This window comes from Bubalus kerabau, chromosome 5 (assembly GCF_029407905.1).
Source record: "Bubalus kerabau isolate K-KA32 ecotype Philippines breed swamp buffalo chromosome 5, PCC_UOA_SB_1v2, whole genome shotgun sequence".
NCBI lineage: Eukaryota > Metazoa > Chordata > Mammalia > Artiodactyla > Bovidae > Bubalus > Bubalus kerabau.
The window spans coordinates 115,779,187-115,804,747 of NC_073628.1; the positions used below are offsets into that span (position 1 = coordinate 115,779,187).

Below are 25,561 nucleotides of genomic sequence, written 5' to 3' on the forward strand. Positions count from 1 at the left end.
CAATTTGTATGGAGAAACATAAAACCTCAAATAGTCAAAGCAATCTTGAGAAAGAAGAATGGAACTGGAGGAATCAACCTGCCTGACTTCAGACTATACTACAAAGTTACAGTCATCAAGACAGTATGGTACTGGCACAAAGACAGAAATGTAGATCAATGGAACAAAATAGAAAGCCCAGGGATAAATCCATGTACCTATGGACACCTTATCTTTGACAAAGGAAGCAAAAACATACAATGGAGAAAAGACCATCTCTTTAACAAGTGGTGCTGGGAAAACTGGTCAGCCACCTATAAAAGAATGAAACTAGAACACTTTCTATCACCATACACAAAAATAAACTCAAAATGGATTAAAGATCTAAATGTAAGACCAGAAACTATAAAACTCCTAAAGGAAAACATAGGCAGAACACTCTCTGACATAAATCACAGCAGGATCCTCTATGACCCACCTCCCAGAGTAATGGAAATAAAAGCAAAAATAAACAAATAGGACCTAATTAAACTTAAAAGCTTTTACACAACAAAGGAAACTATAAACAAGGTGAAAAGACAGCCTTCAGAATGGGAGAAAATTACAGCAAACGAAGCAACTGACAAAGAATTAATCTTAAAAGTATACAAGCAGCTCATGCAGCTCAATACCAGAAAAGTCAACAACCCAATCAAAAAATGGGCCAAAGAACTAAACAGACATTTCTCCAAAGAAGACATACAGATGGCTAACAAACACATGAAAAGATGCTCAACATCACTCATCATCAGAGAAATGCAAATCAAAACCACAGTGAGGTACCATCTCACGTTGGTCAGAATGGCTGCTATCAAAAAGTCTACAAACAATAAATGTTGGAGAGGGTGTGGAGAAAAGAGAACCCTCTTACACTGTTGGTGGGAATGCAAACCAGTATGGCCATTATGAAGAACAGTGTGGCGGTTCATTAAAAACCTGGAAATAGAACTGCCAGACCACCCAGCAATCCCACTACTGAGCATACACACCAAGGAAACCAGAATTGAAGGAGACACGTGTATCCCAATGTTCGCTGCAGCACTGTTTACAATAGCGAGGACATGGAAGCAACCTAGATGTCCATTGGCAGACGAATGGATAAGAATGGATAAGAAAGACGAATGGACATATACACAATGGAGTATTACTCAGCTATTAAAAAAAAGGCATTTGAGTCAGTTCTAATGAGGTGGATGAAACTGGGGCCTATTATACAGAGTGAAGTAAGTCAGAAAAATACCAATACAGTATATTAACGCATATATATAGAATTTAGAAAGATGGCAACAACAGCACTATATGTAAGACAGCAAAAGGGACAGCAAAAGAGAGATAAAGAACAGATTTTTGGACTCTGTGGGAGAAGGCAAGGGTGGGATGATTTGAGAGAATAGTGTTGAAACATGTATATTACCATATGTGAGATAGATGACCAGTCCAAGTTTGGTGCATGAAACAGGGCACTCAAAGCTGGTGCACTGGGACAACCCAGAGGGATGGAATGGTGAAGGAGGTGGGAGGTGGGTTCGGGACAGGGGGCGACACATGTACACCCGTGGCTGATTCATGTCAATGTATGGCAGAACCCTCCACAATATTGTAATTAGCCTCCAATTATAATAAATAAATTCATTTTTTAAAAAAGAAAAAGGAGGAATGACAAAACAGTAGGAGAAAATAGTAAAGTCAAAATAGTAGGAGAAAAGAAATGATAAAATTAAGAATAGACATTAATACAATAGCAACCGTTAAGAAAGCCAATATTGATTCACTGCAAGATCCCAAAATTGATGAACCATTAGCTAGTTAAATTAGGAAAAAAGAGGACACAAATACCAATGTCAGGAAAGAGATTATATCATTATCATCTTAACAGATGTTAAAAGGGCAATAAAATTTTATGAACAACTGTGCCTATCATTGGACAACTTAATGGAATGGAAAAATTCCTCAAAAGACACGAATTACCCAACTGAGACAAGATTAAATAGAAAATCTGAATATCCCTGTATCAAAGAAATGAATTTTGTTATTTAAAAACAATAAAAAACAAAAAGACCTCTCCACAAAGGAAGGGAGAAGAAAAAAATTCCAGGCCCATATGGTTCATTGGTGAATACCATCTAACTTTTAAAGAGGAGGTTTTATTAATCATACATACTTTATCTCATAAAATAGAATGAGTTGGGAGTATTTTCTATAAATACATTATCCTGCTACCAAAACTTGACATAGACATTACCAAAAAACCCACAATTAGATCATGTTTATGATTACATAGGATAAAAAATACTATAGAATATTAGTAAATTTAATCCAGCAGTATGTAAACCTATTACATAGGATAAAAAAATACTACAGAATATTAGTAAATTTAATCCAGCAGTATGTACATTTAATCCAGCAGTAAGAGGATATCTTCCCCCCCAGCGATACAAAGTTGGAGTAACATCTCAAAAGGAACTGATGTAATTTACCATGGTAACAGAATAAGGAAGAAAGTCTTAGGATCATTTTAGTAGATGCAGAAAAAGAATTACCAAAATTGAATACCCATTTGCAATAAAACTCTACAAAAATAGGAATAGAACTTCTTCAGTCTGATGAAAGATAGCTGTGAAAAACCTGTACTTGTCATATTTAATGGTGAAATAGGGGAGATTTTCCCTCTAAAATCAGCAAGGCTACTATGTCCATTTGCATTGCTTTAATTTGGTTTTGTACTGGAGGTCCTAGACAGTGTAATAAAATAAGAAAAAAGGTACAAAAACTTGAAGAAGTGAAACTCTCATTATTTGTAGAAAGCATGATTGTCTACATAGAATATACTAAGGAATCCATGAAAACCTATTAGAACTAATAAGTGAATTTATTAAGGTCAAAGATAAAATATTAAAAATATATATTGTATTAATTATATAGATTAACAATAAAAATAATATGTGAAAAAAAGTGAAAGAGGAGAGTGAAAAAGTTGGCTTAAAGCTCAACATTCAGAAAACTAAGATCATGGTATCTGGTCCCATCACTTCATGGGAAATAGTGGAAACAGTGTCAGACTTTATTTTTTTGGGCTCCACAATCACTGCAGATGGTGATTGCAGCCATGAAATTAAAAGACACTTACTCCTTGGAAGGAAAGTTATGACCAACCTAGATAGCATATTCAAAAGCAGAGACATTACTTTGCCAACAAAGGTCTGTCTAGTCAAGGCTATGGTTTTTCCAGTGATCATGTATGGATGTGAAAGTTGGACTGTGAAGAAAGCTGAGCACCGAAGAATTGATGCTTTTGAACTGTGGTGTTGGAGAAGACTCTTGAGAATCCCTTGGACTGCAAGGAGATGCAACCAGTCCATCCTAAAGGAGACCAGTCCTCGGTGTTCATTGGAAGGACTGATGCTGAGGCTGAAACTCCAGTACTTTGGCCACCTCATGCGAAGAGTTGACTCATTGGAAAAGACTCTGATGCCGGGAGGGATTGGGGGCAAAAGGAGAAGGAGACGACCAAGGATGAGATGGCTGGATGGCATCACCGACTCGATGCACATGAGTTTGGGTAAACTCCGGGAGTTGGTGATGGACAGGGAGGCCTGGTGTGCTGCGATTCATGGGGTCGCAAAGAGTCGGACATGACTGAACTGAACAGAACTGAACTTAAGCCCATCCAATATGTTTAATTTTGTGAGTTCATATGATGTTAAAAACTAATTGGTTATCATGGAAGGTGATGGAGAACTAGTTCATTTTCTTAAAAAATGGTAAACAAAGAGAAAGAGCCAGTCACTTATCCTGTCTTTCCTGAATGAACTGGTAGGACTGGGTAACCAAATAACAGATGAGGGGACCATATCTCTATAAAATATTCCAACTAAATAATAAAAAAGAATCGATAAGAGTTAGAATATCACTATATTAAAACTCTCAATGAATAGTAAATCAGGCATTGACCAGTAATGGCTACGATAAGAGCACCAACATAGAGACAGCCAGACATTATGTGTTCTTTTTAGAATATGACATCACCAATAGTTTTGTTAAAGGGATGGAGCATGAGTCTGATCAAGCCTCTGGGTCCAGCTAGCAATTTGCGAAAAATAGAGTTTGTACTATGAAAGTGTCCTCTGCAAAATCTACTCTGAGAAAATTAAATCATGTAATATATTTGAAAACATAAACTCTTAGGAAAACATAAGATAACTAAAATGGATTGGAGATGGAAGAGAGTGGAAGTAGAAATAAACGTCAATTGCTTCCTTATGGTGGGAGTATATAGAGAAGATAGCATAACACAGGTATTAGGGCAATGTGTCTGATATATCAGTTGATGGACTAAACTAATGTACTAAAAGATTCTGAGGATCACAAAGCAAAACTCAACTATGTTTCATGTACTGATTTGGAAATATCTCTGTATTAACTCATTAAAAAATACAACAGGTGTAATCTGTTATGCTGAAGGATGATGTATATTCAAGTTTTGACAGTTTCTGGCAAGTTTCACACAAGAATCTGCTGGTGACGGTTTCCACACGAAACTACTAGTAGTGCTTACCTCCAAGGAGGTGCTCTCCTGGTCAGCTGAGAAATGGGAGTGGACTGAAGACTGTTTTTGCTGCTGCTGCTAAGTCACTTCAGTCGTGTCTGACTCTGTGCAACCTGATAGATGGAGCCCACCAGGCTCCCCAGTCCCTGGGATTCTCCAGGCAAGAACACTGGAGTGGGTTGCCATTTCCTTCTCCAATGCATGAAAGTGAAAAGTGAAAGTGCAGTCACTCAGTCGTGTCCGACTCTTCGCGACCCCATGGACTGCAGCCTATCAGACTCCTCTGTCCATGGGATTTTCCAGGCAAGAGTACTGGAGTGGGGTGCCATTGCCTTCTCCTAGTTTTTGTTATATAGTTTTAAAAAACATCCAAATATCACTTATTCAAAAAATCAAGAACTTATATATAAAAAAATCCTTCCCAGCCTAGTCTTATGTTCAGCTGAATTGCACAGTCATAGTACTAGGCACTTATAGAGAAGGTAAAGAAACCCTTAAAGAGACTAATGAACATAAAAAGGAAAGAAGCCATAGTATGTAATGTACAAAGAAGTAAGTAGAGGTACCCTTCCTCTGTCCTCTACCAGTTCTTTCTCTCTCAGGATAGTCATGATTGGCTATATAATGACTGTTTTAAACTATGACTTGACTGATACAGGGCACCACGTTTGCAAGTGGCCTGGGAGAAGTCATAAAGAGTTGACTTGGACCTGAGAGCATTACACCAACAAGAAGTAGGCACTGCAGAAATCCCACCCTTTGGGCTTGGAGGCAGTGACTGAGAAGGTGGAGATGGAACTGGCAGGGCCAGTGAGCACCGAGCCCCTTGAGCCCCTGAGGGTAACTGAGTTGGCTGGTATGCTGGCAGCCATGTGATGCAGCAGGCCGGTGTTCAGCATTCAGGATGCCTGCGGGGGTGCTGTTCGTGTCCGTGTTCTTCAGGTCCAAGGACGATGACAAGATGCAGGCCGGTGTTCAGCATTCAGGATGCCTGCGGGGTGCTGTTCGTGTCCATGTTGTTTAGGTCCAAGGACGATGATAAGATGGTCTTCCAGACAGAACCTAAGGAAATCAATGGTCATACCTCTGGTATTAAAAAGGCTCTGTGGTGATAAACAGATCCTTTCAGCTGGCGATAAAACCATTCTACTTTGGGATCACACTATGACAGAGGTGAAATCTCTAAGTTTTGATGTCTTTAGTAGTATGGGATGTAGTCCCAAAGGAATGCCTGGTAATAACGTATGGACCATCTGTTGCTTTTCATAGTGTAGTAAGTTTGGACTCAAATCATATGAAGCTCCTGCAACCATCAATTCTGCATCTCTTCACCATGAGAATTTCTTGTAGCAGCATGTGAAGGTTTTAAACCTTATAAATATGATTATAATAATGAAGATGAATTAGAATCCTACAAAGGACACTTTGGTCCTATTCACTGTGTGAGGTTTAGGTCTGATGGAGAACTCTATGCCAGTGGTTCTGAAGATGAAACATAGAGATGGTGGCAGATTATGGTAGGATAACCTATAGTCTTTGGAAAGGTGTGCTTCCTGAAGATAGTCCTGAGCTGGCAAAGCTGAGGATCAGTTTTTCAGAGACAACAGAAGAAGAGATAGAAGAAATTGCTTCAGAGAATTCAGATTCCATCTATAGTTCAACTCCTGAAGTTAGGGCCTGAGCATCAGACAGATGCCACAGATAGTACACAACTTACAGACTAAAACAAGCAGAGAGAAGCATCAGCCTCCAAGTTACTCTCTGCTTAAGGCAAACATGAGCAGTAAATAATGAGGAATATGAATAAACTCCAGTGTTAGAACTTACCAACTTGGTGATACCTATGAGTGAAAACATAAGAGTATCAGATGAAGACAGATGGAGTTATACTCTTGTAGTCTGATGGTCTGTTGTCTTTTTAATGAATATATGTAAGCCAACATTCAATTTCTCTTATTAAAGTTAGCTTTCTGGTAGCTGTTTCTGTTATTATGAAGAGGGGAAATATATTGGTTTATTTTTATGACTCTTCTCTTAAAGCAGAAAGTTGGGTTTGTTTGTTTGCTTTAACTGTAAAGAAGAGGGAATACAAGATAAAGCAACGGGTTTGACATCTCTTTCATTGTACACTACTTCTGAACATCTAATTGCTGTGCCTTGTCTCAATAAAATGCCTCTAAAACTAAGACATCCCACCCTTTGTCAAGGGTCGGTCCTTTAAAAGTGTTTGCACTGTGTTCCTGTTGATCTTCTCCAAGGTGAGTAAGTCAGGGCAAAGATTTATTTCCTACCAACACCTAATTAGGCTTCCCAGGTGGTGCAGTGGTAAAGAATCCTCGTGCCAATGCAGGAGAAGCAAGGGACGTGGGTTCAATCTCTGGGTCAGGAAGATCCCCTGGAGGAGGAAATGGCAACCCAATCCAGTATTCTTGCCTGGAAAATTCCATGGACAGAGGAGCCTGGTAAGCTACAGTCCATGGGGTTGCAAAGAGTTGGAATGTGACTGAACCCACCCGCACAACACCTAATCAAAAGGAAGAAAGCAAGAAACATGGTTAGCTCAACTGCTTTACCTTGGTTAGGGAGACAGAAGATTTAAGAATTCAGACATTTTCGTAGGAGGTCTTGATTAACAAGGAATTCCCAGGTGGCTCAGTGGTGAGAAATTTACCTGCCAGTGCAGGAGACACAGAAGACGTGGGTTTGATCCCTGGGTCAGGAAGATCCCCTGGAGAAAGAAATGGCAACCCACTCCAGTATTCTTGCCTGAGAAACCCCATGAACAGAGGAACCTGGTGGACTCTACAGTCTGTGGAGTCACAGAGAGTCGGCCACACGACTGAGCAACTGAACACCCGCACACTTTATTAGCAAGGACAAACTTAACTAATTCACTGTGCAGTTTAAACCAGGCATATTTGTTATTTATTTTGTATACTTTTCTATTTGGTATAATTCTTCATTTTTCCAGGGTAAGAAAATCAGTGTGCTGTAGAAAATACACTTAAACTTGCCTATTTATCCCAACTTCAAGGGTGAAATAATAAGCATAGTTTTAAGGAAACATTTAAAAATAGTATTATTTTATTGCATGTGAAAAGTGGTAGTGAATATTCTTTCTGTGAACATAGAGAAATATCAACAGTTTTATTATGATTTCTGTATTTTGTGTGTTCCCCTCTTTTTTAAGACTTTTGCTTTATAATCATACATTGTGAAAAATGAGAGGTAAAAATGTCCTCTAATTTTCTTTTTAATTACCATGTGCTCTAAAAGGAACTTGAAGCTGGCCTAGAAGTTTATGGTGAGGGATTATAGGTTGCTTGGTTTGTATTATACTCACATGGAAGCAAATGTTTATTGAATGCCTGAATTTACTCACCCCTACAAATTTAGTTTGGAGTCCAAGTCCAAATTAAAGCATTGTCCATGAAGCATCTGTATATGTTATATTCCTGTTTTGTTTTCTTGTTTGTTTGTTTTTGTGACAGTTAATTTTTAAAGAGCAACTTTCACCCAAAAAACTGGGCTTCTTAAATGTAATAGAGCTTGTTGGAGCACTTAGTGACATTCTCCATGTTGAGTTCAGGGACGGAGAACAAGACTTGCTGGTGTTTGATGCTGATATGAAGCCTCTAGCGTCTGGTGAGTTATATTACAGTATGATGCAAACCTGGTGTTTAATTATCTCTGTAAGGACAAGGAAAAAGAAAGCATCGTTTAGGTAACAATCTTAATTGTAACCACATGAAACAGATCACGTGTTAGCCTTGAAAATGTTTCGTATATAATGACCTCCTTCCTGATGATGTATGTTGTAATAATGCTGCTGTATTAAAATCTGAGTTTTTAAAGTTTACTTTCTTCATTGTTTAGATTTTTTAATAATTCTGAAGAAATGCATTTTCTGAAATGATGCTCTCACAGGGAAACACTAGGTAGGTCAGTGGCTCTTAACCCGGTTTTTGAGCACTGAGCAGTCCATGTAATTCTTTTATGTAAGTACATTATAGTCCATTTAACCAGTCTCCTATCAATGGACATGTAGAGAGTATCCCTTTTTTTGTATTATAAACTATACAGTGTTCAGTATCCTTGTGCCTACATCTTTGTATAGTTACTAGTATATTTCTGTAGGAGCTGCTATGGTTTTAATCCATTTTAGTGTGTCAACCTCTTATAATTGTCATAAACATAAATTTGAACAAAATATGTGATTGGTTTGGGAATTCCCTAAAAGTTAAGAGATTGTATTATGGAATATTAAGTGGTTATATACATTGAAGTTCCGTTGTACATTAGTAGTACAAGTAGTTATATTGTACATTAAGCAACAGTGAATGTTCACAGTTAGAGTTGAACAAGAAATAAATTGAAATCAGGATGTTGAAAAATAAAACCTTTCACCAAAGTTTAAAAAACCTTACCAGACCTCTCTTCCAACCTCCGCCCCCAACATACATAATGTAAGATTTGTTCCCATCTGGAACTTCCCTTGTGTCTCTCCATACTGAAAGGTCTGCAAAGACAGGTTCATATCTATCATTATCTGCCCAGTGCCTGGCACATAGAATGTGCTTAGTAATAGTTTACAGGTTATTTTAATAGATACACATAGGCTTCTCTATTGGTCATTTCAGATGGAGCTATGTCATCAGTCAGAAATTCATTTTTAGTTCAACCAGATAAGAAAACAGAAGCCAAAGCTTGTGTGTCCAGTCCCCCTAGAAATTCACTGTCTACTGCTGTTATCAAGGAGACTACTTGGGATTGCCCTTCAAAAAACCATAAGGAACCAGAACAGAAGATTTTCAAGAAGCCTAATCTGGTGGTAAAACCTTTGCAGCTGGTGAGTATGGTTTGATGTCTGTCTTCATGTACTGGAGATTCAGCATTATGAAAAGTAACTGAATGAGTGTTTTTTTAGACAAAATTTCTGTTTGAAAAAAAGTCTTATTTCTGGACATATGATTTCTTAGACAAGACCAGAACTTTGATCTGAAGTCATCTTACACAGCGTTTATTCTGGTTTTCAGTCTTTTATATAACTAGCTTTCCTTGAGTCTCATTTCAAAGTTTTCAGTTGGCTTTGAAGACTTGACTGTTGTTTGAGGATGACATTGCTTGACAGACATTGATTCTCTGTCCATGTGTTTCTGTAGGCTTGAAAACCCTTCAGGGCTTCAGAGGGAAGAACTGAGAAGCTTGGCTGTAACTGTATTCTCAGTTCTGCTGCACGTTGCCCCTGCACCTAGCCTCAGTTGTAGGGTGCTTTTCTCTTTTATTTAATCTCCACACGCACACTTCTCTGCTTTTGTGTTCTCATCTCCTGTTAGTTATTTTGTCATTAGTAAGAAATTAGTTGCTTCCTCTTATTCCCTTTTGCCCTTTATACCTGGCTTCTTTCATGGAAGGAAAACATTTTATTTGGAGAGCCTGCTGTATTTTCTAGAGGATGATAGAAAAGCCTAAAGGAAAATAGTATATTTTAGAATGAAAGTGTTTGAGAAGCCCCATTTTTGGTTGGAAGAGTAGTCTGAAATTTAATCCATTCTTTAAAGTTGCTTTGTTAGTAGGATTGGTTAGGATGAGGCTGTATCTTATTTAGGCTGTAACTTAGTTCACACTAAGTATTTGAAGCACCATGTTTTCAGTTTTGTGCAGGACAATTGTGTGCGACACACTTTTAACTCTCTTTATGTAATATAAGACAGTATTTTTTGTACTTTAAGGTAGGTAAAGATCATCTTGGAAATTGTTTTAAAGGCATAACTGTGGGTCTCACTTCCACATATTTTTGAATCACTGAATCTGGGCTAGAGCCTAAGAATTTTCATTTTTATAATTTGCCAGGTGTTTCTAGTAACTCATGAAATATACTTTAAGAAACATTGTCAAAGTTTGACATGTTAATCAAAGATTTAGAGTGGTTTCTTTGTTGTTGTTGTTTTTAATTTGTAGCAAGTAGAAATTAACAAATCCCAGCTCAACTTGGCAATGGCAAATCATGACATCCCACCAGATGCTGTGCGGGACAAGAAATTATGCAGACTGCCCCCATTAGATACCAGTACCCTCGTGGGTGTCTTTGTGGAGTATATCCTCTCTCCTAGTCAATTCTACATCCGAATCTACAGCAGGGATTCATCAGAGTTACTTGAGGACATGATGATTGAAATGCGGTAGGAATCTATTATTTTCAATGTATTTTTCACGTACCTTGTTAAGTCAGTTCTCAAACATTTTAGTCTCAGGGGTTTTAAAAATTAAGGACTCAGATGAGCCTTTGCTTATCAGTATTTATTGTACCAAAAATGAAACTGTGAAAATGTAAAATATTGTTTAAAAATCATGATAAGTTCATTTTTCTGAATATAAATAATATTTTTATGGAAAATAGCTATAGTTGGCTTACTAGAAGAAAGTTGTATTTCAGTATCTGCTTCTGTTTTTAATTTCTTGAGATACATTCTTTTGGTGAAAGTTTATGAAAACATCTGGCCCCAAATAAGTACATAGTTGGGAAAAAGAGTATTTTAACAGCCTTTTCAGAAAATTGTGAATACTCTTTTGATAGTATATGAAACATTGACAAGTAGTGGTTTCTTAAGGTTAGATGTAATGTGGAATTTGAACTTTTCAAACTCTTCTATGTTAAAATCCATTTTTTAACTTTGCACTTTGAATGGATCCAGGATTAGCTATATAATTGGAGGCTCCAGTGCAAAATTGAAATGCAAGACTTCTTGTTTAAAAATGAAGAATTTCAAAACAGCAGTAGCAGAGCATTACTAGAGTAAGCATCCAGTTTAGTTCAGTTGCTCAGTCGTGTCTGACTCTTTGCGACCCCATGGACTGCAGCACGCCAGGCTTCTCTGTCCATTGCCAACTGCCAGAGTTTGCTCAAACTCATATCCATTGAGTCAGTGATGCCATCCAACCATCTCATCCTCTGTCACCCACTTCTCCTCCTGCCCTCAGTCTTTCCCAGCATCAGGGCCTTTCCAATGAATCAGTTCTTTGCATCAGGTGGCCAAAGTATTGGAGCTTAAGCTTTAGCATCAGTCCTTCCAATGAATATTCAGGACTGATTTCCTTTAGGATGGACTGGTTGGATCTCCTTGCTGTCCAAGGGACTCTCAAGAGTCTTCTCCAGCACCACAGTTCAAAAGCATCAATTCTTTGGCACTCAGCTTTCTTTATAATCCAACTCTAACATCCATACATGACTACTAGAAAAACCACAGCTTTGACTAAACGGACCTTTGTTGGCAAGTGAAGTTGCTCAGTTGTCTCCCACTCTTTGCGACCCTGTGGACTATAACCTACCAGGATCCTCTGTCCATGGGATTTTCCAGGCAAGAGTACTGGAGTGGGTTGTCATTTCCTTCTCCAGGGTATCTTCCCAACTCAGGGATCAAACCAGGGTCTCCCGCATTGCAGGCAGACACTTTACCATCTGAGCCACCAGGGAAACCTTGCCGAAGGTTTGTTGGCAAACCTTTGTAATATTCTGCCTAGGTTGGTCATAGCTTTTCTTGCAAGGAGCAAGTGTCTTTTAATTTCATGGCTGCAGTCACCATCTGCAGTGGTTTTGAAGCCCAAGAAAATAAAGTCTGACACTGTTTCCACTGTTTCCCCATCCATTTGCCATGAAGTGATGGGACCAGATGCCATGATCTTAGTTTTCTGAATGTTGAGCTTTAAGCCAACTTTTTCACTCTCCTCTTTCACTTTCATCAAGAGGCTCTTTAGTTCCTCTTCGCTTTCAGCCATAAGGGTGGTGTCATCTGCATATCTGAGGTTATTGATGTTTCTTCCGGCAATCCTGATTCCAGCTTGTGCCTCATCTAGCCCTGCATTTCACATGATGTACTCTGCATGTAAGTTAAACAACCTGGGTGACAATATACAGCCTTGATGTACTCCTTTTCCAATTTGGAACCAGTCTGTTGTTCCATGTCCAGTTCTAACTGTTGCTTCTTGACCTGAATACAGATTTCTCCAGAGGCAGTTAAGGTGGCCTGGTATTCCCATCTCTTGAATTTTCCACAGTTTCTTGTGATCCACAGAGTCGAAGGCTTTGGAGTAGTCAATAAAGCAGAAGTAGATGTTTTTCTGGAACTTTCTTTTTCTGTGATCCAGTGGATGTTGGCAATTTGATCTCTGGTTCCTCTGCCTTTTCTAAATCCAACTGGAACATCTGGAAGTTCTTGGTTCATGTATTGTTGAAACCTAGCTTGGAGAATTTTGAGCATTGCTTTGCTAGCATGTGAGGTGAGTGCAATTGTGCAGTAGTTTGAACATGCTTTGGCATTGTCTTTCTTTGGGATTGGGATGAAAACTGACTTTTTCCAGTCCTGTGGCCACTGCTGAGTTTTCCTAATTTGTTGGCATACTGAATGCAGCACTTGCACAGCATCACCTTTTGGGACTTGAAATAGCTCAACTGGAATTCCGTCACCTCCACTAGCTTTGTTGGTAGTGACGCTTCCTAAGGCCCACCTGACTTCGGACTCCAGGATGTCTGGCTCTAGGTGAGTGATCACACCATCATGATTATCTGGGTCATGAAGATCTTTTTTGTGTAATACTTCTGTTTACTCTTGCCACCTCTTCTTAATATTTTCTGCTTCTGTTAGGTCCATACCGTTTCTGTCTTTTATTGTGCCCATCTTTGCATGAAATGTTCCCTTGGTATCTCTAATTTTCTTAGAGAGATCTCTGGTCTTTCCCCTTCTATTGTTTTCCCCTATTTCTTTGCATGGATCACTGAGGAAGGCTTTCTTATCTCTCCTTGCTATTCTTTGGAACTCTGCATTCAAATGGGTATATCTTTCCTTTTCTCCTTTGCCTTTAGCGTGTCTTCTTTTTCTTAGCTATTTGTAAGGCCTCCTCAGACAACAATTTTGCCTTTCTTTTTCTTGGGGATGGTCTTGATCACTGCCTCCTGTACAGTGTCACAAACCTCCATCCATAGTCCTTTAGGCACTCTTAACCATCATATCTAATCCCTTGAGTGTGTTTGTCACTTTCCACTGTATAAGTAAGCATAGAGACCTTCTAAGTGTGGACTCAGTGGAACTGGCCCTCAATTTTACCACCATTTGTGATTTTAAAACATCATGCATTGGTCTTTTGGAAAATACTGGTGCAGTGAGTTATATACATCTTCCAAATGTGGATGTTTCATCACACATATGTTTTTTAAAAATCACACTCATTAGTATCTCTGATATCATCAGAAGAGTATTATGTATTAGGAAGCTGTCAAGCTCACAGTGCTGGATGTAACATTTCGAAAATCCTAATTTTAATTGGAAAGGTTTGAATTTTATCATTGACAATAAATACTGTAAATATTTTCCTGGAAGTGACAAGCCCACTTCATTCTTGAGCAAGTGTGTGTCAGATACCCAAATCTGAATAAACATAGTTTCTGAGTGGACCTTTCAAGCAAAAATGGTGTTTAATAGTGTCTTATTCATCTTCCAACTAAAAACAATACTCCACATGTACAGACACACACACAGAGCAGCTAGTTCAGTTCACAACTGAAATCCATAAGTGCTTTTCCTTAAGGCAACTTAGGAAGTATTTTACTTGTACTTCCATTTTTGTTACAGAGAATATTGAAAAGATAGTCACTCTGTGTTTGAGATTTAATACACTTAATAATTTTTATTGCTTTATCATGGACATTCTTAAGTGAAATTAGCCTTTTTTTTCCTTTAAAAAAAATTTAATTGGAATGCATGGCAGTGAAAAATAAATGACTGCTAGTACAGTTGAATTGAAGGCAATGGCACCCCACTCCAGTACTCTTGCCTGGAAAATCCCATGGACAGAGGAGCCTGAAAGGCTGCAGTCCATGGGGTTGCTGAGGGTCGGACACGACTGAGCGACTTCACTTTCACTTTTCCCTTTCATGCATTGGAGAAGCAAATGGCAACCCACTCCAGTGTTCTTGCCTGGAGAATCCCAGGGACGGGGGAGCCTGGTGGGCTGTCGTCTATGGGATCACACAGAGTCGGACACGACTGAAGCCGGCTTAGCAGCAGCAGCGGTACAGTTGAATGCGACTGGTTTGATTCAGCAAAGGCACCTGGAGTTTTACCCTTTTGTAAAACTTTGTAAAAGCAAAGGCATCGTTGCTTTTATACCATCAATGCAAATATTAACCCAGTGAAAAGGGCAAATAATTATTTTCATAATAATACAATATATTAAAATAGCTTTGATCTTATGAACTTTTGAAAGTGTGTCAGGGTCCCAGGAATTTGTAAACTGCACTTAGAGAATTACCACTCTAAATTATCTTTTCTCTATTGAATAATGTCTTTTGTTAGTAAACACTGTATAAAATGTTTATGTTTTCATTCACTAGATTTATTCATGAGCAGCAATCTGATTTTTACATTGGTGTCACATATAAGAGTAGTTTATTTTGTATCTCTCCAAAAGCATACTTTGTTTTTTCTAAGTTGACTGTATCACTATATTATATATATTATATATATCACTATATTATATACTGTATCACTATATATATGTATGCTAAGAATACTTGGTATAATGTTACATAATGATCACTTAGTAAATTTCTATTTGAAAAAGTTTATTGGTAAAAAGAGAGGATTTGGACATGAAAAAGAAAATTAATTGGTATCATAATAAGCATTACCAAATCAGAAAAAGTGAGAATTTTTCTTTGCCTTTTGCCAAGACTTTGCTGCTCTTGATACATCAGTAAAAATGATCTTTAATTTTTTTTCTTTTTCTATGGATTTCTTTTATGGAATTCTGCAGGCGCTGTTATTCTAATCAGTTGGTTTCTGATCGATATGCCATGCCAGAGTGTTTTATCCAGCCAGGACATCTCTGTTGTGTAAGGATTTCTGAGGATAAGTGGTGGTATCGGGTCATTATCCATCGAATTCTCGGGAAACAGGAAGTTGAAGTGTTCTATCCAGATTTTGGAAACATTGGAACTGTTCAGAAGTCTTCCCTGAGGTTCCTCAAGTGAGTTAATACATTCATTAAGAACAATTTAGGTATGAACCACAATGCTGGAGCTGTGGGGGAGTGAGGACCTCTCTTCCTTTTCTCCTGCCTCTCTCCTTTCTACCCCTTTCTTCGTAGTGCAGATTTGGCAAATGGTCATTTAGTTTCACAGTTGGATTACAATCTCTTGTGTTTTCTCTCACATGACTGTGAATCTGAATGGACCATGAGACTAAATTTCATTCTCTTATTAAGAAAATGATGCTTTGGGTCATGCTAAGTGTTGCATATATATATCATGAAGTTTGGACTGTTTCCACCTATATTTTAATTTGATGGTTTCAAAGACTGTTATGTTTTACAAATTTCTTTCTTAGACATTAGTGTGAAGTGTTAAGACATTTCATTTAAAAATGCATGCATTAAATACTCTGAAATGGTGTGAAAAACTGAAATCAAGAAGTGAATAAGACTTGCACCACAGCTACTGAAGCCCACATGCCTGGAGCTCGTGCTTTACAACAAGAGAAGCCACCTCAGTGAGAAGCCCGCGCACTGCAGTGAAGCGTAGCCGCCACCTGCTGCAGCTAGAGAAAGCCCACATGCAGCAAGAAGATCTAGCACAGCCAAAAATGCATCATTTTTTTTAAAGAAAGGGATAAGAGATTCCAAAAACTGCAATTTTAAAATATGATTAAATATTCATGTATCTGTCTGTTGCAGGTGCTGCTACACAAAGCTTCCTGCGCAGGCTATCCCTTGTTCTTTGGCATGGGTGAGACCAGTAGAGGTATGTTTGTTTGCTTCCCATTTCATAAGCAAACATTTGATGCCAGGAACAATTCTAAGTTCTCAGGATAAAAAAATAAAACATGAAAAAGAAAGTCATTGTAGACAGTATGGGAGAAAGGCATGTAGACAAAAATAATTGTACTGTGTCAGATTTCCTAGGGAATTTTATAGTATATGATAGAAATACAGAAGGCACAGCCCTCGTTTCTGTTCAGTGTAATCAGAGACAGTGTCTTAAAAGAGGTGACATTTGCATGCAATTTTGAAGGAAGATTAGCATCATAACTGAACAAACAAGAAAGACATTCCAGGCAACGGAAGAGTAGCATGAAATATCTCAAATTTGAGGAATTTTAAGTGGTTCTGTTTGGCTATGTAATAGAGGATGAGCTGCAGTTGCTGCTGCTGCTGCTAAGCCGGTTTAGTTGTGTCCGACTCTGTGCGACCCCATAGACGGCAGCCCACCAGGCTCCCCCGTCCCTGGGATTCTCCAGGCAAGAACACTGGAGTGGGTTGCCATTTACTTCTCCAATGCATGAAAGTGAAAAGTGAAAGTGAAGTCGCTCAGTCGTGTCCGACTCGTAGCGACTCAAGGGACTGCAGCCTACCAGGCTCCTCCGTCCATGGGATTTTCCAGGCAAGAGTACTGGAGTGGGTTGCTGCAGTTGGTGCATGGCAAATGATGTCAGAGAAATAGTAGACTAAGGTGGAGACCTGTAGCCATGTGCAGGAGTCTGGACATTGTCCTTTATTTTTTAAAAACTTTTTATTTTGTATTGGCGTATAGCTAGTTAAGAAACAATGTTGTGATAGTTCAGATGGACAGCAAAGGGATTCAGCCATACATATACATGTATTCATTCTCTCCCAAACTCCCGTCCCATCCAGGCTACCACATAACACTGAACAGAGTTCAATTATCTTAGGTTAGGTTGGGTATCTGTTTTAAATATAGCAGTGTGTACATGCCAGATGCTGTCCTTTAGTTTCTGGGGAGCAACTAAAGAGAACTGCCACAAGCAGAAATACATTTTTTAAAGAATTCTCTAGTGACATTATTGTAGAAGATGTTTGGCATGGGATGGAACAGGAGCCATTTTCATCCATATAGATACATATATTTGTGTAGTTGTAATTATGCACCTAATTTTGTTTTCTTTTCCCCTCAGAACTCTTAATTATACATACTGTACACATTTATTATCCCATATTGGTCTGTTTAAATAACTTAGCAGTAGCTTCCATTTGTGTTGTTGTTCAGTTGCTAAGGTGTGCCTCACTCTTTGCAACCCCAAGGACTGCAGCACACCAGGCTTCCCTGTCTTTCTCTATCTCCCAGAGTGTGCTCAGATTCACGTCCATTGAGTCAGTGATGCTATTTAACCATTTCATCCTCTGCCACCCTCTTCTCCTTTTGCCTTCAATATAGTATTAGAACCATCTGCTAATGAAATTGAAGTTTACAAATTCACTCTTTAGGAAACAAAACTATATTATTGAGGTAACATTGAGTTATAACATTATGTTTCATGTGTACAACATTGTATTTCCACTTCTATGTACATATATCCTACCACATACTCACTACCAAAAGTTTATTTTCCATCAGATGACCCCACCCCCTTTACCCATTTTGCCCACCCCGCTTCCTTCCCCTCTGATAACCATTACTCTGTTCTCCGTATGTACATATTTGTGTGTTTGGTTTGTTCATTATTTTTTGTTTGTCTATTAGTTTTTAAATACAAGAGTGAAATCATGTGATATATGTATTTCTCCATCTGACTTATTTTACTTAGCATAAAATGGTCAAGTTCAATCCATATTGTTGCAAATGGTAAGGTAACATCTTTTTTTTTTTTTATAGCTGAGCAGTATTCCATTATATTTATATACCACATCTTCTTTATTCTTCTGTTGATGGGCACTTCACTTGATTTATATCTTGGCTATTTAAATAATGCCGAAGAACATGAGGGTGCAGATATATTTTCAGATTAGTGTTTTCATATTCTTTGGATAAATACCCAGAAGTGAGATAGCTGGATCATATAATAGTTCTGTTCTTAAGTTTTTGAGGAATCTCCATACTGTCTCTGTCTATCCACCAATTTACATTCTCACCAGTACTGTATATGAGAGTTCCCTTTACTCCACACCATTGCCAACACTTCTATTTCTTACCTTTTTGATAATAGCCATTCTTACAGGTGTAAGGTGCTGTCAAATTGTGGGTTTGATTTGCATTTCCATGATAATTAGTGCTGTTGAACATCTTTTCAAGTACCTGTTGGCCATTTGTATATTGTCTTTGGAAAATGTCACTTCAGTTTCTTTACCCATTTTCAAACCAGACTATTTTTGTTATTGTTGAGTTGTATGAGTTCTTTATATGTTTTGGATAAACCTCTTATCAGATATATCATTAGCAAAAGTCTTTCTTCTCCTATTTGGTAGACAGTCTTGTTATATTGCTAGTTTCCTTTGCTGTGCAAAAGCTTTTTAGCTTGGTATAGTCCCTTTTATTTATTTTTGCTTTTGTTTTCCTTGCCTGTGGAGACATATCTAAGGAGATATTACTAAGACCAATGTCAAAGAGCATACTGCCTGTGTTTTCTTCTAGGAGCTTTATTTAGTCTCAGGTCTCACATGTAGTCTTGGGCTTCCCTGATAGCTCAGTTGATAAAGAATCTGCCTGCAATGCGGGAGACCTGGGTGTGATCCCTGGGTTGGGAAGATCCCCTGGAGAAGGGAAAGACTACCCACTCCAGTACTCTGGCCTGGAGAATTCCAGAACTATATAGTCCATAGGGTCACAAAGAGTCGGACACTACTGAGTGACTTGAGTTGCTTTGTGTGTGTGGTGTGAGATAGCGGTCTGTGCTCTGGTTGCAGTATGTGGGCTTCTCGTTGCTGTGGCCTCTCTTGTTGCGGAGCCCGGGTTCTAGGGTGCGCAGGCTGCAGCGGCTGCAGCATGAGGGCTCAGTAGTTGTGGCCCCCGGACTTAGTTGCCCTTGCAGCATGTGGGATTTTCCAGGATGAGGGATCAAATCCATGTCCCCTGCATTGGCAGGTGGATTCTTAACCAGTGGACCACCAAGAAAGTCCTGTTTGTTTCTTTCTTTTTTAGCGTTTCAGTCTCTTTGGTGAAATATTCCTTCTGTTCATTAACTTTATTCATGAGCTCATTAATCTGCCTTTCTCACTGCTCATTGAATTTCTTCACAACAGCTATTTTGAATTCTTTAACAGTTGAAATGAAGTATTCCATCACTTTGGTTTCTGGAGAATTGTCATTGTATTTTTGTGATACAGTGTCGCTGTGAGTCTTGGTGGTGTTTGATGAAGTGTTCCTGAGCTGGTTTTGAATGACAGAGTAGGAGTTCGGTTTCCTCCAGTAGGTGGCGCAATCATTTAAGTTTTTGGTTTTTTTTACCTGAGCTGCCTCTGGTTGTTGGACACGACTGAGCGACTTTACTTTTACTTTTCACTTTCATGCATTGGAGAAGGAAATGGCAACCCACTGCAGTGTTCTTGCCTGGAGACTCCCAGGGACTGGGGAGCCTGGTGGGCTGCCATCTAAGGGGTTTCACAGAGTCGGACACGACTGAAGCGACTTAGCAGCAGCAGCAGCAGCCTCTGGTTGTATTTGAGAGTTGGCATTTTCCAGCCTCCACCTTCCCTGTAAGAGGTGTGGCTCCATGCATTGTCGGTCACTGCTTTTTGGGCCAGGGTCTTTGCTGACTCGCTTCTGCCATAGCTGCTGTTGCCATCTGGATTGTGGGCTCTTTCCTTGTGTCAGGGCTCCCCTTGAGACACAGGACCTGCTGTGGGGAGAGGTGATGAAGGGGGTGCAGGTGGGGTGGTGGGCTCCTCAGATGCTGGAGGGACAGGGTCCCAGGCCCGGCTGCCGCTCCTGCCTGCGGCCCTGGGTGCCAGGAACGGTCAGGCGGCCACAGTTGCGTGCACCGCCTTCCTTGTGGCTCCCAGATTCTCTGCAGCTGTGTGTTCACTACCTCACCCAGAGGGCCAGGACTGCCAGCATGGACTCTGCAGTTCCCCCGCTCCTCTGTGCATTTCAGTCCATCTCCCTTTGGGTGTACAGATGTGTGGAATTCTGCAGTGCCCTGTTGTGCTGGGCAGGAGTACGTTTTTTGAGTTGTGGCTATTTCACTGGATATAGATTGAAGGAGCGAGGCAAAGATAGTCTTTACTACTCTACCATGTTTCTGAAGTCTGAAAACTGTGTTCTTCAGTTTTAATATGTTTATGTGTTGATTTATTCTTATTTATCCTACTTTGTGGTTGATGGGAATTTTTATCTGTGCATTGTTACTTTTCGTTAAATCTGGCTAATTCTTAGCCATTGTCTCCTCAGTTACTGTCTTTTCCCTATATTCATATTTATAGCCCCCTTCTGTTTCTCTCTTTTTGTAGAACCATAATTAAAAGTATGTTAAACCTTCTTACTTTACCTGCCATATCTTTTAACCTCTGTTCTGTAATCTATATACATTTCTGTCTTTGGTGTTGCATTCTGGGTAATTTTTCTAAATTATCTTCCAGTTTACTAATTTTTTAGAAATTTATTTTTTAATTGAAGGATAATTGCTTTACAGAATTTTGTTGTTTTCTGTCATACATCAAAATGAATCAGCCATAGTTGTTTATTTTTTATTTCTACCTAATCTGTTATTGAATACACCTATTAGGGTTTTGGGAGAAGGCAATGGCACCCTACTCCAGTACTCTTGCCTGGAAAATCCCATGGACGGAGGAGCCTGGTAGGCTGTAGTTCATGGGGTCGCTAAAAGTCAGACACGACTGAGCGACTTCACTTTCACTTTTCACTTTCCTGCATTGGAGAAGGAAATGGCAACCCACTCCAGTGTTCTTGCCTGGAGAGTCCCAGGGACGGGGGAGCCTGGTGGGCTGCCATCTATGGGGCCGCACAGAGTCGGACACGACTGAAGCGACTTAGCAGCAGCAGCATTAGGGTTTTGAGACTTCCCTGGTGGCTCAGACGGTAAAGCATCTCTTTACAATGTGGGAGACCAGGGTTCAATCCCTGGATTGGGAAGATCTCCTAGAGAAGGAAATGGCAACCCACTCCAGTATTCTTGCCTGGAAAATACCATAGATGGGGGAGCCTGGTAGGCCACAGTCCATGGGGTCACAAAGAGTCAGACATGAATGAGCGACTTCATTTTCACTTTCATTAGGGTTTTACTTTTGGTTATTATTACTCTATTTTTACTTTTTAATTTCTAATTCTAATATTATTATTATTATATTTTTACTTTCTAAAAGTTCTCTTGATTCTTTAATTCTGCTAGATCGATTTTTAATAGATTGCAGATCTCTGCAGAAGCTTTCAAGTTAATTTCATTTTTTGTTTGTTTTTACGTGTAGTAAGTTTAGTTGTTTTGTAATTCATCTGGAAATTCAGATATCTAAAGTTTCTGAGGTTTTGTATTAGTTATATTGTATTTGTGATTTGTTGTCTCTTTATATACTTTTTATCTTTGCCTATGTCCTGCTCATTGACTTTTAAAACATTTTTTGTAAAATTAGTTGGAATATAGATTGAGTTTGCCTGCCTCCAGAAAGATTTACATTCTCTTCTGCCAGGTACCTAGCAGTCTAGAACCATGTTAATTCAAATGAACAACGTGAAGATTTGTGTACCACCCAGTTGATGTGAAAATTGAGCTGCAAATCCATGTGAAGGCTAATTTATTTCTTTTTTTGCCTTATTCTGAGCATGTATCCCTAGGGACTCAACTTAATAAACTCCTCTCCACTCCCTATCATGGGTGGATACTGGCTTGAATTTCTGTCCTCTGACCTGTAAGATCATTGAAACCAAAGTTCAGATTAGCCTGGATTAGCAGATAACCTTAAGACAAAAATAGTTCCCACTTTCCCTTTAATTTTGACCTGGTAATTTGTTACTCTTTTGTTCGTTCTCTGACGCTTTTTTGGACATGTTTTAAAAATATTTTATCTAAAATTTTTAGTTTCTGTAGGAGGGTTGGTCCAATAATCTAAATCAATCATTTCCAAACATGGAAGTTTTTCATCACATTAAGATAAGTTTTCCCCATAATCCCATTTTCATCATTTTTCCTTTATTCTACCTTTTCTCATCCCCAAATCATAAATATCCTCAAATGTGTTATTCTGTTTTCCTGGTTTGATTTTTCCACTAAAATCTTTAGTTCATTAGGAATTCACTTGTATTTGTGGTTTGGTTTTTATAATTGATGTTTGAATCTGTCATCTGAATCTCACATCTTGATTGTATTTCAGGAACATTGGACATCCAGAGCTGTTTTGCAGTTCCAGAAGTTGTGTGGCTTGAAGCCATTAGTAGGGGTAGTGGATGAATATGTAGATGGGATCCTGAACATTTTCCTTTGTGACACGTCCTCAAATGAAGATGTCTATTTCCATCATGTTTTGAGGACAGAGGGTCATGCTATTGTATGCCGAGAAAATGTCCCTTCTAAGGTGGAGCAGTCTGAATGCATTTTGTAATGTATTTTGTTTAATCTCAACCCTTCAAGGTATAAGAGAATTTAATACAGAAGGTTATTTGATTGATTCTTTAAGAGACATCTGTGAGGTGCCTGGCTTACTGAGTGCACAGCATTTTCTTAATTTTCACATGACCACAGAAAACTACATTTGGCTTATTGTCCTTTAGAATGTGAGTGCTTTTATTTTAAATAATGGAGGATTCTGTCTTACTCCCAAGTATTTAATTCTCTGAAGTTTTCTTAGAGAAGAGCAACACTCTCTTATTTTCAAATTGATAACAATGTCTACATCACCATTAATATTGGTGTTGATCATTTTTGTGGCTAGCAGGCACTATCAGTATGGGAAAAATTCTATTAAATTTTAGAAGATAATACATTTCCACAACATTTGAGGATTATGAAGTGCTGTTTCCATTTTTTTTCTGAGAAACTAAACTCTTCCTCCTCCTTTTTCTTATCCTAGGGTTTCAGAGACCTCAACCCTTTAGCTTTATACACTAAATCCAGTGTGACACCTGAGGACATTGTCCTAAAAGAGCTGGGCTATCATTCCCAGCAGCACTATTTTAATGAAGACCGAGAGATCAGTCCACAATCAAAAGAGAGTGACTTATATACCCTGGTAAGAGGTTTTTGCAAATACGGTCATATTCTTTTTATTATTGTTAATATTTAATGAGTACTTACTGTATGCCAGACACTATAAAAGGCACTTTTAATATATTATTTAATACTCATAAAATTCTTGTGAGGTAGTGCTTAGTTGCTCAGTCATGTCCGACTCTTTGCAACCCCATGGACTGTATCCCACCAGGCTCCTCTGTCCATGCAGATTCTCCAGGTGGGAATACTGAAGTGGGTTGCCATGCCCTCTTCCAGGGGATCTTTCCAACCCACGGATCAAACCCAGGTCTCCTGCATTGCAGGTGGATTCTTTACCATCTGAGCCACCACAGAAGCCCAAGAATACTGGAGTGGGTAGCCTATCTCTTCTCCAGAGGATCTTCCCGACCCAGGAATTGAACCAGGGTCACCTGCATTGCAGGCGGATTCTTTACCAGCTGAGCTACCAGGGAAGTTGTAGTGACTATAATTAACTTTATTTTAGCAATGAGGAAACTGAGGCATTTGCAAACCTGGGGAAGTTTGGAAACTACACAGTAATCTCAACAGTTACCTTGTCTCCCATCATTTGCTGGTTTAAACCTTCATTTCAGCCATGCTTTTTCCTGCGTAATTTCTCTCATATGCTGAATTCTGCTGCCACCTTGTTGCAGTTGTGACCTTACCTGCATGGATCCAAATGCTATTTTTTCTTCCCTCTACACACTTCAGATGTTTCTTGAAGTGTTCTCATTTCTAACTTTTTTCTGTAAACCTTGTGGCAACTCCTACCCACAGTAATAACAATAATATTGTTATGTATTATTCCATACCACAGTTCAGTTGCTCAGTTGTGCCCAACTCTTTGCAACCCCATGGACTGCAGCACGCCAGGCTTTCCTGTCCATCACCAACTCCCGGAGTTTGCGGAAACTCATGTCCATTGAGTCAGTGATGCCACCCAGCCATCTCATCCTCTGTCGTCCCTTCTCCTCCTGCCTTCTATCTTTCCCAGCATCAGGGTCTTTTCAGTTGTTCGCATCAGGTGGCCAAAGTATTGGAGTTTCAGCTTCAGCATCAGTCCTTTCAATGAATATTTAGGACTGATCTCCTTTAGGATGGACTGGTTGGATCTCCTTGCAGTCCAAGGGACTCTCAAGAGTCTTCTTCAACACCACAGTTCAAAAGCATCAGTTCTTGGGCACTCATCTTTCTTTATGATCCAACTCTCACATCCATACATGACTACTGGAAAAACCATACCTTGGTTTTTCTAGACTAGACGGACCTTTGTTGGCAAAGTCTCTGCTTTTTAATACGCTGTCTAGATTGGTCATAGCTTTTCTTCCAAGGAGCAAGTGTCTTTTAATTTCATGGCTGCAGTCCCCATCTGCAGTGATTTTGGAGCCCCCCCAGAATAAAGTCTCTCACTGTTTCCACTGTTTCCCCATCTATTTGCCATGAAGTGATGGGACCAGATGCCCTTATCTTCGTTTTCTGAATGTTGAGTTTTAAGCCAACCTTTTCACTCCCCTCTTTCACTTTCATCAAAAGGCTCTTTAGTTCTTCTTCACTTTCTGTCATAAATGTAGTGTCATCTGCATATCTGAGGTTATTGATAGTTCTCCTGGAAATCTTTATTCCAGCTTGTGGTTCTTCCAGTCCAGCATTTCTCATGATGTACTCTGCATATAAGTTAAATAAGCAGGGTGACAGTATACAGCCTGGACGAACTCCTTTCCTGATTTGAAACCAGTCTGTTGTTCCATGTCCAGTTCTAACTGTTGCTTCTTGACGTGCATACACATATCTCAGGAGGCAGGTCAGGTGGTCTGGTATTCCCATCTCTTTCAGAATTTTCCACAGTTTGTTGTGATCCACACAGTCAGAGGCTTTGGCATAGTCAATAAAGCAGAAGTAGATGTTTTTCTGGAACTCTCTTACTTTTTCGATGATCCATTGGATGTTAGCAATTTGATCTCTGGTTCTTCTGCCTTTTCTAAAACCAGCTTGAACATCTGGAAGTTCACGGTTCATATACTGTGAAGCCTAG

The 25,561-nt window shown here is 39.2% G+C and overlaps 1 protein-coding gene and 1 pseudogene across 14 annotated transcripts in view; both read left to right on the plus strand.

Moving 5' to 3' along the window:
• The window catches only part of TDRD5 (tudor domain containing 5), an 87,457-nt gene that overhangs the window by 38,411 nt on the left and 23,485 nt on the right, over positions 1-25,561 (plus strand). For all 14 annotated transcript variants that reach the window (XM_055582817.1, XM_055582829.1, XM_055582825.1 and 11 more), the window contains exons 7-13: positions 8,056-8,209; positions 9,205-9,413; positions 10,526-10,746; positions 15,374-15,586; positions 16,292-16,358; positions 22,673-22,873; positions 23,369-23,527. In XM_055582817.1, coding sequence (XP_055438792.1) covers positions 8,056-8,209; positions 9,205-9,413; positions 10,526-10,746; positions 15,374-15,586; positions 16,292-16,358; positions 22,673-22,873; positions 23,369-23,527 — 1,224 coding nt within the window. The remainder of the gene's footprint in view (positions 1-8,055; positions 8,210-9,204; positions 9,414-10,525; positions 10,747-15,373; positions 15,587-16,291; positions 16,359-22,672; positions 22,874-23,368; positions 23,528-25,561) is intronic.
• On the plus strand, positions 5,518-6,741 carry LOC129653507 (serine-threonine kinase receptor-associated protein-like; annotated as a pseudogene).